Source organism: Nelusetta ayraudi, unplaced genomic scaffold (genome assembly GCF_046127955.1).
Source record: "Nelusetta ayraudi isolate G7.1 ecotype Tasmania unplaced genomic scaffold, CSIRO-AGI_Nayr_v1 ptg000015l, whole genome shotgun sequence".
NCBI lineage: Eukaryota > Metazoa > Chordata > Actinopteri > Tetraodontiformes > Monacanthidae > Nelusetta > Nelusetta ayraudi.
In genome coordinates, this window is record NW_027466065.1 from 885,001 (window position 1) to 899,856 (window position 14,856).

The following is a 14,856-nucleotide window of genomic DNA, read 5'->3' on the forward strand; positions in this document are numbered from 1 at the left end:
TGTGCTGCTGCAGTGTCGCTGAGCCCGAGTCATCATGGATTAATTCATCGCGTGAACTTGAGCAATTCCTGCAGCCAAGACAAGTTTATTATCATTATCATTATTATAATTATGGTATTTATGGGCAATGCTGTATTTTGTCACTGTTTACATGCAAACCTAGTTTTGTTTTGCGTGTTTTTGCAAGAAAATATTGTAATAATTTTTTTTTTGACAAATCAGTGGCTGCAGCCACTGGGCCACGTCTCCCCTTCGCCGTCGCCCGCCGAGGTAAAAATAAAAGCACTTAGCAGCCAAGCAGAGGAGGGGTCTCTCCTTACCGCTGCGCCTGGCTGTGTGGAGAGCTCATTTATCTCGCGGGGGAATCTCACATTCGCCGGCCCGAAGGAATTTAATAAGGACCCCCGCCCGCCCGCCCGCCCGCAACCCCTCACACTCTTAACCGCAGCCGTCAGCGATGGCTCGACAAGCTCATTTGCATTCAGGCCCGGTGCTGCCGCTGGTCCCGTTCAGCCCACGTTAAAAAACCCGAAGCATCTCCATTAGGATCATCTCATTCCACCCGTCAGCCCCCTCCGCTCCCCCACCACTCCACCCCCCCCCCCACCCCTCCCTCGCCCTGGTGGGGTCTCGGTGGAGGAGGGGGATACGGTGCTTTGTTCCCGGCGATGGACAGTTTTATTAATCAAAAAGAAATTGCAGCCGGGTGGGAGGAATGGAAAGAGGGAAGGAGGGGCGGTCAGCGTCTTTGTAGCCGTGTCAAGAGCGGATTGTCTGCGGAAGGTCAGCGCTGCGTCGGCCGAGCCGACACTCCGGGGCCGCTTCATGGCGGCTCCGTCTCATTTGTCCACTCGGGACGGAGACTCTCGAGGAGCCGCCGCCACCGCAGAGACCCGGAGCCCTGAAATCTCACAAGTGTTGCGCCGTGTGTGTGCGCTTGGAGAGAGTGTCAGATCCATTGGAGCTCCCTCTGTGCATCTCCGGGGGGGGGGCAGGAGAGAAAATCCTAAAGCTGTGCAGCAGATGAAGTTGTCGGATGATTTCGAACATCGGGCCTGCATGTCAGACATTCTCGCATCTTCCGAGCGGAGAGAGAAGCAATCGCAAGAATGTCAATCTCACCTCTTAGAAGTACTTGTGTTGCTTTGATCCTGCGCCATGTGCAGGTTTGGAGCATGAAACTGTCACATGACCTTTTGGAAACCTTTTGGCGCCTATTTTGGTCCTATGAACCTGAAAGAATTAAACCTGATGCACCAACTCTTCTCTCTGCACCAGTTTCATTATGTGAACTGTAGATTAGATAGATTAGATAGATTAGATAAACTTGTGTGCAACTCCAGGATAATCTCTCTCTCTCTCTCTCTCTCTCGTCTGTGTCCAATTTTGATTTTGTCTTTTTGTTTTTTGTGAATGCTTCCAACAGGGTGAAAGCACAATTCTGGACATGGACCTGGTGACGGAGGAGAAGTCGTCTAAAAGCAGCGCCTCCTCTCAGCTGGCCAAGCCTGGAAAGAAGCGCAAGCAGTTCCAAGTGAGTGTCCGCGCTATGAGCTCATCTGCACGAGTACATCTGCGCATCCATCACACGCCCCAGCAAAACAGTGTTTGTTTTTCTTTGCTTTTCTTCCTGCAAAATGTGAGCAGATTTCGTGAGCGCACTCAAAAAAAGAGAGAAACCTGCTCGACTGGACAGGCCCGACGGTTTCGTCCACAAAACCTGTTGGTTTCATTTTACATTTCCATTCCATTCAAAAAAAAAAACCAACAACATAAATTTGGTTGGAGATTGGTTGAACCTTGCTGGGTTGAAACTGCACCTCGCTCTTTTCAGACCCGGCTGGAAGTAAAATTGACAATGCGAGCGCCTCCAGCGACGCTATCAAGCTAGCATCAGGCTAGCCGGCACTTCCAGCCTCTTCTTCTTCTTCTTCTTCTTCTTCTTCTGTGGCTCTTCGGGGGGGCAGCTAGCAGCAGTAGCTCCCTGCTTTCGACGCCCAGCGGCGGGGCCGAGGGACAAACTTTGTCCCAGTCCCGCCGCCGCTGCATCGCAGGACATGGAAAGGCCGATGAGGACCCTTAAAAGAGTTATTGTGAGCAGCTGTTCGGCGACATGAAATCGACTTTATCCGCGTGCGCCGCGTCGGCTCCGCCGCGTTAATGTCGCCACAATATCCGCCGTCTAATCCGGCCAGGTTCCCTTTTTTTTCTGTTCCCAACGGTTTCCTGCCTCCAGTGTGAAACACAAGGCAGAACCGCGCGTCCGATCACAGGGCAGCTGTTGCCAGCGTCCGCTGCCTCCGCCGCTGCCGCCGCCTGCTGTGGTGAACAGAGCCCGTCGTCGCCCGGACGGGGCCAGATGTGTTTCAAAGCGGCCGCCGCACGCACCGGTTGTGGAAAAGTTTGTCCGTTAAGCCGACGGTGTGAATGTCTGCTGCCCGTTTTTCTGTGAATGTGTACGTGCATCTTCTTCTCAGAGGAGGAGGAGGATTGCAAAAAGAGAGAAGAAGGGTAAGAGTCATTCCCACGAGTGACGCGGCCGTCAGTGTTTTCACAGCTGGCCTCCCCAAAACGGAGAGGCTCCAGTGCAATCAGCCTCTCATTGTTCCTCTTTTCCTCTCCGAGAGTGCGAGTCACCGCTCGGAAACTTCAAACGCTACCGGGTACAATTTTTTCATTTTTTCATTTTTTTTTGTTTGTGTTTTCCGACACGGATCCTTTGGATGCAGTTCTTTTTTCCTGCTCCAGCTAATTATTAAATACTCGAGCAGCAGCAGCAGCAGCAGCAGCAGCAGCAGCAGGAGGAGGAGGAGGAGGAGGAGGTTGAGACTTTCGTGCCTCCTCCGATCCTGCTCGCTGGCTTTTTCTTTTACATATTAACTGACCCCGGCTGCCCTACCAGTGTCACAGTCCCGAGCTTGCAGTCGATCCGCAGGGAGGCTGATAACATTCCACACGCTCAACCTTTGAATCTGCGAGAAAAAAAAAAAAAAAAACTCTCAAAACCCCCTGAAAGGGTTCGACTGAAACGGCCGTCAGCCCTCGCTGGGCTGCAGTGCGATAAAACCAGTTCCGAGGTCAAAGAGCACGTCACAGGGAACACGTTATTTATTGTATAAGAAGCAGAAACGCATCAGATTTTCAGTTTTGAAGCCGGCGATGAGACCGGTCGCAGGGTGACTGGACCAATCAGCAGCCCCCCCCCCCCTGTTAGGGGAGGCCGCCTCTCATCAAAAACGACGGTTAAAGGTCTAGTTGGTAAAATTTTCAAGCACAGTATTTAAGGAAGCCCACCTGATATTTAGGTCACTTAAGAAATGGTGGTGCAAGATGGCAGCTAACTAGGAACAAGACACTTATCGCTCTACGGTTTTATATATATGTCAGAACTGTTTTAACCAAATTACTTTTATTGTACTGCCAGTATACATTTTTATTAATGTATTTATGGGCAGTATGTCAAGGTTTTACCAATATAAACATCAGTATTCAAGCCACATTTGACACACTGGGCCTTTAATCTGATAGTGAGCCGCTGCCTGTCAATCACACCTTTATTGTTTGTCCGCCACGGTTGCAAACTGCATGCAGTCGTGTTTTTCTTTTTTTTTTTATCCTTTGCGTTACATTCAGCCGCATTCAGACTTCCCCTTCCCTCCTTTCTTCGGCCGTCTTGAAGATGTTATGCAGCCCCGACCGAGTGAAACGCGACTCAAATACTTTCCATATGCTTCCTGAATCCGACGCAGGCGGAGGAAGAAGGAACGCCGGGCGTTTGAAGGTCCCGAACTCCACAAAAAAAACAAAACAAACCTGGATTCGTTTTGTTTTTTTTTTACGTCGTGTCGAGTAGCCCTGTGTTTTACTCCAACCTCCTCGTGTCTGTCCGCGACCTCTGACCTCTGCACAGGGCCCTAGTTTGGTAGACTGGGCCGCTAACGGCCGTTGCGTCACGCTCTCTGGGCCGCTTCAGCGCCGCCGCAGCCGCTTCCTCCGTGTGTCTCCAGTCGAGTCAGGATGTTATTAACGCCTTTCGCTGTGTAAGTCTTGTTGTGTTGTTGTTGTGAGTCACCGCGTCCCACAGATTTACGACCTCGCTCACTCACTTGCTCGCTCTGTGTGCGTGTATGTGTGTAACTGTTGAGCGTTTACAGCGAGTTTGCTGTCACTTACCAGAGCGATAAAGTCATTCGGAGCTCTGCCGGCTCCCAGAATCCTCGGCTCCCTACCGTTCATTCCCTTCACGGCCTTTTGTGTCGGCTCTCCGCCGGGTCCGTTTTCTGCTTCGGCTTTGGGTTTTGACTTTCGGGATCTCGCGCCGTCCCTGCACAGGGAGGAGATGAAAGCGTTGGCGCGCTTCCCGTCGGCGTTCCTGACACTCGGATCTCATCAGACGCGTCCCACTTTTCTGCTCTCGGTGACCCAGTAACGGGATTGTCTGAGAAAATGCATTTTTTTAAAAAGCTATTTTTAGGCAGAGTCAAAGGCCCTGTCTCGTTTTCATTTTCTTTCTTTCTTTTTTTTTCGTAGAGAGTTTAAAAGAATCCTTTTCGGGCGTGTTGCTTCACTACAACTCAAGTCTAACTAAAAGGCCTCGTACTCAAAGCGCTTTCAGATCTTCATTTTGCCTGGCCTGGTAGAAGATGACAAAACGATCTTTGTTGGTCAGCAGATAAAAACTTTTAGCAAATTAGGGGGCTAATAGCAAATTTAGCCCCCTGTTTACAGCTTGACTTCCTGCTAACGCTGATGCTACGCCAGACCTTCTGCATGTTTGCACCCTAAAAGGTCAGCGGCCAAAGCTGATTTCGAGTGCCGATTCGTCGCGCGCTCTCCAACAAAGCAGCAGTAGTTCAGTCGTTGTTTTGCGCCGGCGGCCCGGAGATGCACTTTGTTGTTAGAAAACCATCGCTGAGGTGACTTTTTTTCCATAACAGGCGCTCTTTAAACCGCATTGCTAGAAAGGTCAGCCGAGTTTCAAGTTGACTGCGCGCCGATTGAAATGGTTTCGCAGCGCGTCTCGGCGTAGACGCGGCGGTGAAAAGGAAAAAGAAAAAGAAGCAGAAAAAAAAAAAAGAACCCCGGTTGTCAAGCAGCCAGCATTCCTGACATACTTCCGCGTTGCTGTAATGGTGAACGCACAGCCGGGGGAACCTCAGCGCCGTACCTGATGAACCCTCAACGTAATGCCCGTGCAGTTGCCTTTTTTTTTTTTTTTTTTTGTTAAACCACGTTAAGGTTTGCACTGCACCGCCGGCTGGCGCAACGCTCTGCACTTTTACAAGTCTGGAGCCGAGCTGAAAGAGGAAGTGCTGCAAGCACGCTCTTTGTTTCTGTAAAGATGAAGGCCAAAATGAGCCCGAAGAGGCAGAACTTGGCTCATCGGACGTGAAACGTTTGAATGGATTATCCAGATTCTGTGTTGTGCGCTTTTTTTTTTTTCACCCTCGACTCTGTCGGTGGAGCCTCATTAAGAAAAATCCAAAAGTGTAGCACAGCTCTCGGGTTTAGCCCTGTGTTTACAGCCTCCCGCTGAAACCTGGTGCTCTTGCTGGACCTCGTTTGGAAGGCGACAGCAGAACGGAACCAACAGCAGGCTGCTACATATTATTCTCGCCCTTTATAACATCACAGAGGGTCAAATTTCTGCCTGATCTGAGGAACAGGTTTCTCTGAAAGCGGATCAAAGTACAAGATGTGAACGGTGGACTTCACAGACTGACAAAAGCATTTTTGTTCTTTTTTTTTTCAAATGTAATTTGGAACCCTTCTTTTTTGTTTTTATTTTTTGTACTGTTTACTAAATGGAGCCGGCGAATGACAACCTGCGACTGATCGCCGATGCAGCTCTCAACATGAAAGGTTGCCAGGGTGTAAACTCAGTAACCCTGTTCCTCTCGCTCTCTCGCTCTCTCCCCCCACCGCTCACGCAGATGGAGGGCTGCGGCTCCCTCAAAGACGGCGTGGGCGTGGCCAACAGCTACCCGGGGGCGGGCCGGCCCTCCGTGGCGCTGGTCCACAACGGAGACGTGGGCGGGCACAGGGACAGGACGTCCGAAGCCTGCTTCCCCAAACAGGAGAGAAAGGAAGTGGAGAACGGCATCCCCAGAGAGGCTCCCTCCTGCCGGGCCGAGGACGGCTCCCAGACCCAGAGCCAGACCCAGAGGCAGACCCGGAGCCAGAGCCGCAGCCGCAGCCCCTCCCCCGAGAGCGACTTCCTGCTGGGCTGCGAGGACCAGGACTCGGAGAAGGACAAGGACGACAACAGCCTCTCGCCGCCGCCGCCGCACAAGAAACGAGGGAGGCGGAAACTGGAGCGGCCGACAAAATGTGAGTCCGCCACCACCACCACACACACACACACACACACACACACACACACACACACACACACACCCTCGCTGTTCTCCTTTGTTCCAGAGGAGGGGGGTGCGGGGGGGCATGGTGTGACTGCAAGATGTTGAGTTATGAACTGCAAATGAATGTCAGACGCGGGTGTCCTGTCCTGAGGACTGAGAGTTGTGTTTCATTCATTGTGTAGTTTGTCGTTGTCGTTTTGTCAGCTTTGTTATGAGGTTGTGACAAGGCAGCGATGCCTCGCTTCCGCTCCGGCACGTCGACGAAGCCGCCAGAAATGGGGAAAGTCCCCGTCGGTCTGCGGGTTCTTCCTCTTGTGCACTCAGCGACACAGAAAAATGTGGAAGTCAGTCCCTCTGTGATGTCACAGAGGGTGGCGGCGCCCTCGCCCAGCACCTCCGGTCAGGTGTTGTTGCATTGACGCCTTGTGTTCTTGTACCTTTTTAAACACATAACAAACTAACTACAGAAGCCTCATTTTTTTTTCCCGGCAGGCTGTAAACAGAGGGCTAAATGTGCCGTTTTCTGGCATTTTTGAATCATCCTTCATTGTTGTTCAAGGCTCTGGTTCTCTCAAGGATCAGGGTGTGGGTATAACATGGGACCTTTGGCAATGTATTCCCCTCGAAATTCGTCCAAATTGTCTCACATCTCAAAACATGCACGTGTTTTTACTAGAGGTCAATCTAATTTGAATTCTGTTTTCCGCCGAGTCTCGACCCTCCTGCAGAAGCGACTCGGCTCGTCTCGGAGCGCTGCTGGCGTGTGAAGACGATACGAATCAGAGGGAGGGGGGGAGTTGTTAGGAAAGAGCCGTGCTGACAGGTGTTTTTTTTTATTTTTAGATTAACAATATCGCTGAGACCCTCCCAACGCACACACACACACACACACACACCCTACTCTCTCTCTCTCTCTCTCTCTGCCGCTCGCCCCGCTCTTCTCTCGGCTGTGACCTTGACGAGAAGCGGAGTAAACAAAGGCGGCGGAGGAGCCACTCGTCTCCTGGCAACGGCTCCCTGTTAGAGGCTGGCAGGTCTTGGCGGTGGCGGCCGCCGCCTCCACGTGGTCGGGCCCCTCTGCCATGTGGAGTGGCGTGGAGCCCGGAGCTCTTCTTCGACTACCAGCCGGGAGTCCCCGACCACCTTCCACCTGAGCTGCGTCTCCCGGGCGAGGCTGCTTGTCTGCCCGACAGTTCGGGAATTTAGCTGCGGACGTGAGGTCTGCACCTCACGGCAGTGACATGTTTCCCTCTGCTGCGGAGACTGTGGCCGGTCATCATGTCCTAATGTGCGAAAACACAGTTGGACTGAAACGGAGAGCACTTAAAGGTCCAGTGTGTACAATTTTTAAGGAAGCGGTACTGGTTTTCCTCTGATTGTCAAAGAATCTCAAAGTTCTGAGACACCATTGGTTGTGATTTAGAGCTGTGCAAATAAAAGGTGATTGATTGATTGATTGATTGATAAAGGGAGCCAGCCTGACAGTGGGTTTCGCATTTAGTTCACTGTCAGGTGGGCTTCCTTAAAAAAATGGCAGTGCAAGTTGTCAGTTAACTCGAAGCAAGACCCTTATCGCTCTATGTATATTCTTACATAGATACATACATATGCATATAAAGAGACACGTTTCAATTGCTTGGGTTTGGGAATGAACCGACTCTCTCAGTAGAGCAGTTTGATCCTTGAGGATCAGGCAGGACACTGCTCTCTAGCCATTTTCTGTGGTCTTCACAGAGCCAAACAGGAAGTGTGAGAAGCTCGACTCTCACACAAAAACAAACGTGGTCGCTTCAAGCAGCAACTTCCTCTTCTTTTTTTTGTTTTGTTTTTCATTGTGTTTCCTCCATTCAAGCGATCAGTCAGTGGTGGCCTCCTCGCGTACTGGTGTTAGCGTGCCACCTAATGTGTTCCTGCCTGCCGTGGCTCATTAATGGTCGGCCGTTGACGCTTTATCTTGATTGGCATGCGATTGTTTTCCGTTTGTTCGCTGTTGAAAAATAAAGTAGTAGAAGAAGAGGAAGAAGAAGACGCGGTATTCTCGCTGCTATTGCAAAAAACAGTGGTGTGCCATTATTTGGGGAATACGCTACTGATGCTTAATTGCTTGATTTTACAGTAGTGGAGAAAAGTTTTTGGACAGACGCACTTGGCCAGAGAATATTTGGGGTTTTTTTACGCTTGGAGTCTGATTCTTAGCCGCAATACAGTACATCAAAAACGCATGAGGTGTTCAAAAACTGTTTCTTCCACCACTGTACACTAATGCAAGCGTGTGAATCCTTTGGGGAGGATGCAGTTAATGTAGCCAAAGAGCAGGTTTGTGAAGAGGGTTACACACACACACACACACAAAGGCTAATTTTATTTCTGAATCCTCTCTGCGCTCTGTGCAGCACTGCAGGTACAAATTGGACAGTGATTTCACCATTCAGCAATTTACAATAACACGTTGCGTCAACTCTTCAATTTTCGCGTCAACGAAATTTATCTTGTCGACGCCGATTACGTCGACAAAAACACACACACATGCACTCGTCGACAACAACAACAACAGCGTTTGACCTCAGGAAGTTTTGGGGAAAGAGGCGGCGGCGGTTCCGTATTCATCTCAGGAAGCGGAGTCCTCGGCGAGGGGCGGCCCGATCGATAGTAAACAGGGCTTTCTGTTATCCATCTGGAGGGCACAGGAAGGATCTGAGCCCCGGCTGGAGTGAGACCGAGGCTCCGGCGAATACGAGAGCTGGACGCCGTTCAAACTGGCAAGGTATACTATACTCTCTGTGGGGAACGCTAGCCAACAGCCCCCCCCCCACCCCTAACCCCCCCTACACCCTCCCCCCTCGCAAACCCAGTGACCTTGGCACTCTGTAGCGCCTCGCTGATTTGTTATATAGTCACTTATTCCAGGCAGAGGGGGCTGGCGGTGGTGGTGGTGGTGGGGGGGTGTGGCTCGCCGGGGTTGAGGAGAGCAGAGCGGCGGCCGTAGTGGCGGCGAGAAGTGGAAAAAAAACAAGAGTAAAAGGGGAGGGGGAGGGTGGAGGGGAGGGGGACAGAGGGAGGAGCTACACATGGAGCCGACTTGAAGAGGCCTGCGAGGAGAGCGGCCTGTTGTTTTGACGGACGATATTCACAACAACAAAAAAAAACAGCACAACACAACACACGTCCGTCAGAAGTCGTAACTCCGGGTTCAAGTGTTTTCCCCCCCGAGCAGCTGATTGAGGCTCAGCACCGCCGTCCCGGTGTTTGACTGCTTCCCTGGCTCACCTCGGCCAAACCATAACAATGACTAACTCCTGACTAACTACGCTGCCCCGTTAACAGGGGAGGCGAGGTGAGGTGGGGTGATGTTGGGGGCGGGGGAGTGGTGGTGATCCCCAGTGGAGCATTTAACCAGTTCCAGCTATTTTTATTTCGGCCGCGGCTTCAGTGCGCAATTTGTCAAATGTTTCTGCCGTGATGTTTTGGACCGTCCTCCCCTTCTACGGCTGGCGGTAGAAATTCCTCCTCATATATGGACATTCCTTTTGTCCCGAAGCCCATGTTTGTTGCTGGCGAGAGGAAAACATTTTTTGGGGGGTCTTGATGTTGTGAGTGGTGATAATATCTGAGAGTAACTACGATTATAATTATAAACAAGCTTCAAGGAGTCTTTATTGTCCCCATGGGGCAAATCGTTTCACAGCCAGCAGGAACAAAAACAATCAACCACGATCACGAAGTAGCAACATCATACAGGACAGAAGACAAACAGAAGACCTGTGGCAGCAGGGACAAAAGAATATTTAAATCTATTTCTCTGGAGTCTTGGCAGGATGTACCTGTGGCGATGGCTACAATCTTCTCAACATTTGTATTCATTAATTAATTTATTTTTTTTTACAAATCTTAATTAAATCTTCAAATAATCTTTGTATCACATGCTCTGTTACTGCTTATGCAGCTTGAAACACATCTAAAACCAAGAAAAAGAAAAGAAAATCCTCAAACGTACACAACGCTGAGTCATGGAACATTATGTACGTGCTGCATAAACTGATCCTGGTGCTGCTGCTGCTGCTGCTGCCGAGCCAGAGCCGTGCCTTGTTGTCTTTACGGCTCGGTGCTGTGGGAGGGGCTAATAGCTCGCAGCTGTGTGTATCATTAAGGGGCCATAAGGACAGGAGTGTGACTTTGGCCAAAATAAACCTGGCGGCCGTCCCGTCCTCGCTCATCATAACACGCCGACTCCGCCTTGAATCAAAGCCACGTGTGGCGCCCCACCAGCCGACGGCGCTCCGCTGCGAGGCGCCGCCTCGCTGGTTTGAGTTGCTCTCAACGCAGCCATCCATCCAGAGAGCCTGCAGGAGGAGGAAGAGGAAGAGGAGGCGGGAACCAGGAGGCCCGACTTTGGTGTTTGGCTAAAACGTCCAATCAGATTTGCAGAGCCCTCGCCCATAGTGGGAGCACATCAGCTGTGTTTCCACTCAACGCCGGCTGGCACTCGCACTGGCTTCCACACTCACTCACTCACTCACTCACTCTCTCCTGTTGACCCTCTGCTCCCTTCTCTTCTCTAGTTATTATTGAGGGAAGAAGGTAAGAAGCGAGGGAGGGAGGAAGGGAGCCGGGGGGCGGAGCCAGAAATTTCTCCTGTGAGATTGTGACTCGCACAGGGGTGGCGACATGTAGATTCCTGAAATGACCACATGACTATGGAATATATAATACGTTTTCTGCAAAAAAAATGTAAATGTCTACGTAAGTGTGTTTATATTATCCAAATTGTTTCCGTAGTTTTTAATATCCATTAAATATTTTCAGTCAGCCTTTTAACAGTGGGCCTGTCACCGTCACCAATGTTAATATTTATGATAAACCCCATAACCAGCTTGGTCCTGCTGTCCTAGGTTCAGGGTTAGCATTACAGAGTGTCTTGTTTCCCCAAGACCAAAATCCAGGCCAATCATTTAGTCAGAAATACATGAAAAGAAAAGACGATGCTAGCTGGGTTTGTTTACATGCGCAAATGTCTCCAATCCGATCTAAACCTTGGCTGATCGTAAATTCCAAATCCACTGCTTACATGGACACTAAATAAAATGATCCGATCATCACGTGCGTATGCATGTGCCAAGTGTTTCATCAGAATAAATCATTTGCTCATGCGCGGAGTTGTCTACTTTTCCGGAAATAGTAGTAGAGGAAGAAGCCGTACTTCCTCCTGTGTTGTGAACAAACGCTGCGTTGTCTGCACGTCCTCAGCTCGTTCACTCTTTGTGCCCCTCACATTTTATTTTCCTCCCCTCTGGTGCAATGTCTGTTAATGTAGTTAACTTTAATATGGACACTCATTGTGTGTTTAAATGCATACTTTTGCTTTTGCTGTTCAGTTGTGTCAGCAACAGACCAGTTTTGCGTCTCTCCCGCCATGTTTTCTGCTTGCCGAAAAACGCACACATGCGCAGTGGAGATTATTTTACCCCAACCAGGAAGACAGGCTCCAGATGGGTGTGTACATGGAATGTAAATACCTTCCGAAGCATTTTTAATCGGATTGGGTCTTTATTCACGATTATTCATGTCCATGTAAACGTAGCTATCGTACATCAATCAACAAAGATATGACTTGAGATGCTGCAGTTTGGCAGTGTAAGGAACAACCACCGGCCACCACGTCAAGGTTGTGCGTGGGTCCATTTAGGCCGATAACAACCGCAACCACATCAGTGCATGAGTGAAAGTAGTTCCAGATCAAGTGCCATCAATCTAACTCAGGGGTTTGAAGCTCATTTGGGTGACTTTCAGTGCCGTTTTTTCTGTTTCTTTGTTCTGAATACATAAATACACTTTAAATTCAGAAACTGGATTGTTTGTGCTGCGCTTGTAAGTGTCTGCGCTGGAGATTTGCCAGATGACAGAACAGAGACTGAAAAAAAAAACCAACAACTAAGTGGTTCCTCCCCACTGTGGTTTATGAATGAATGTCTCGGCCGGTTATGATTAGTGGGAGACAATATGGCAACTGATGTGGCCAATTTTCAGCCTCCTCTGAGTGATTAAGGCCGTCCGTTGTCTCTCTGTTTCCTCCTTCAGATGTGGAGCACAAGGAGGAGGACGGCGCCGAGTCAGTCAAGACTGAGGTAAGATCTCTGCCTCTGCCACTCTTTCTTCTTCTTCTTCTTCTTCTTCTTCTTCTGCTCCCTCTCACTCTCTCAGATTGGTGTAACTGTCTTTCACTCCTGTGGGGTCTACAGCTTTCTTTTTTCGCGGCTCGGCGACCTTTTCCGTCACAAGCCATTAACACAACGCCCTGCAAGCACGATAGATGGTCTTAGCTCATCTGGATCAAACGCCAAACTGATTTTTTTTTTTTTAATTTTTTAATCCATAAAGAGTATTGACAGGATTGTATTTCTGGAATTCTGGTACGTAACAACCACTGAAATGCTCCTGCTGCTGCAGAAACCCTGTGTTGTCAGTCACAGGGTTTCTTTCAGGCTTTTTTTGTGCCAGGGTGAACGACTGGCCAGCTGCTTCACACCTTGTATTTTAATTTCCTTGAGCTGAGTGTCAAAGCGAAAGACCTACAGAACCCGTGAAACCAGAAACGAGCGGCCTCATTCTTTAAAAGGCGCTCTCGGTTTCAAGGCTTTGATGCCGTTTCCTAACCCACTTCTTTTCTGAGAAGAGTCCAGGGGACCGACTCATATTCGTCGTATTTGTTTGAAACCGAGGGCGGCCTGGTCTCGCACGTAACTTGCTCCTCCCCTCAGTCCCTGCAGCAAAGCAAAACTGGAAATAAACCACGCTGAATAAACATGGATGTGTTACATCCGCCCTCCTCATGTTGAAACTATGTCTGCAAAATGTGGAGAATATAAATTCTACCATCCGGCACTTCTGCCCACATCAACTTGCTTTGAATTATTTGAATTGATATTTTATTTTTAAATTTATTTTCACTGCCTCTGAAGTGGTTCTCACACTTTTGAACAAACAAACCTGTTGGTCCAATATCAAGCTTTGAAAAGGTGCCAATTGAAACAATGGATACGCTACTTCTGTGCTAAATACTTAATATTTTGACTTTGTGCAAAAAAGAAAAGCAACAGAAGAGGAACAAGGTTGTGATTAACGCACTACGTAAAAAAGCACAAAAGTGTTTCAAGGGAAATATGCAGTTTGGGACGCAGCTGTTGTTTCAGTTGGCGCAATGCCACATGGGTCGTGTCCAGTTTCTGTCCTATAGTTTGTTAAACCACTTGTTTCCCCCACTGATCTGATTTATAGCAAAATAAAATGAATCGGCTCACTGACTCCTCTTCTTTTCCACGGACGCATTGCGAAGCGACGCGGTGGCCTCGTGCCAGCGAGAGAAATGGTACCTGATGGCGTTTAGATGAGAAATATCAAATACACTTGGGGAGCGTCGCCCGTCATGGCAGTGCAGCATCACCGCGTTTTTGCTGTCCGACCGATTTGCCAAAAGCTGAAATCTACTTTAACAAAAAAAACTAAAAAAAACTAAAAAAACAACAACAACAAAGAGTCACAGGAAGCAGGAGCCTCCTGTGTCACTTTTGGACCAATCGGAGGCCAGCTCTAATTCTAATTTGGATGACGAGAGACGCCAAACCCTTTAGCTAACCCCCTTTTCTCCCCCCCTTGAACACCTTGAACAGGGAGGTCGAGGCAGGCTGCGAAGGGGAGGTGGTTGGGAGAGCAGCCTTCGTCAGAGGCCCATGCCCAGAGTAACCTTCCAGGCTGGTGACCCTTATTACATTAGCAAGCGGACCAGGGAGGAGTGGCTGGCCAAGTGGAAGATGGAGGTGAGTAACGTCCCACCGTCAGGGCCAGCGAAGGGCCAGTTGCGCCGCCTCCACGGCCAAGTGTATTTGATGGCTCGTTTGACATCTCATGAAAGGTACCATTTGCTTTTGGGCGGGACTCGCTCGGCTTCCCGCCTTTTTGTCTGCCTGGCTTCGCCGCTCGGTCGCGTCAGAAAGCGGGCCGGAGGCCGATAGACCTGCCGATCGAGGGCGAGTCGTGACGGTGGGAATGCTGCTGTGAATGTAGGTTTGCACTCACGTGGCACCACCTGCTATCCTGATTATGAAGCTGTTTGGATCATAGGCTGCCACTTTGTCTTGTTCCTTCTTTTGTTTTATTTGTTATGGCTTTTTCTAAAAGAGAATTAAGAAAGTGTTTCTAAAATGATCTCGGAGGTCTGCTTCTTGTTTCTCGTGCGTGCATGCAGTCAAACGGAAACTATCTGTGATCTTTTGTACGTCCACTTTTTTTTTTTTACTAAGGTAATGACGACTCTGGTGTGCAGAGTGATGCTTGGTTTCCAACTTTCAAATAACATCTGAACAAGTTAGCTCACAGTGGCGTGAGATTGTATTTTTTTTGTTTTTTTGTTTTCTTTAAATTCACTTTGCAACTTTGGCTCTTTAATCCTTCCGTATGTTTCCGTTGCCTGTATACCTCACATGCTTTTGTCCTGTGTTGTTAA

The 14,856-nt window shown here is 49.4% G+C and overlaps 1 protein-coding gene and 1 long non-coding RNA gene across 9 annotated transcripts in view; both read left to right on the plus strand.

Annotated features, from left to right (window-relative positions):
- The window catches only part of LOC142886223 (DNA (cytosine-5)-methyltransferase 3A-like), a 42,892-nt gene that overhangs the window by 4,282 nt on the left and 23,754 nt on the right, over positions 1-14,856 (plus strand). For 5 of the 8 annotated variants that reach the window (XM_076023208.1, XM_076023211.1, XM_076023210.1 and 2 more), the window contains exons 3-6: positions 1,427-1,534; positions 5,934-6,330; positions 12,435-12,481; positions 14,024-14,170. In XM_076023208.1, coding sequence (XP_075879323.1) covers positions 1,427-1,534; positions 5,934-6,330; positions 12,435-12,481; positions 14,024-14,170 — 699 coding nt within the window. The remainder of the gene's footprint in view (positions 1-1,426; positions 1,535-5,933; positions 6,331-12,434; positions 12,482-14,023; positions 14,171-14,856) is intronic. The other 3 variants (XM_076023213.1, XM_076023214.1, XM_076023216.1) reach the window with 1 other exon arrangement.
- On the plus strand, positions 12,488-13,887 carry LOC142886225 (uncharacterized). The gene is made up of 2 exons (XR_012926396.1): positions 12,488-13,465; positions 13,523-13,887. It is a non-coding gene; the product is annotated as an uncharacterized LOC142886225 (long non-coding RNA).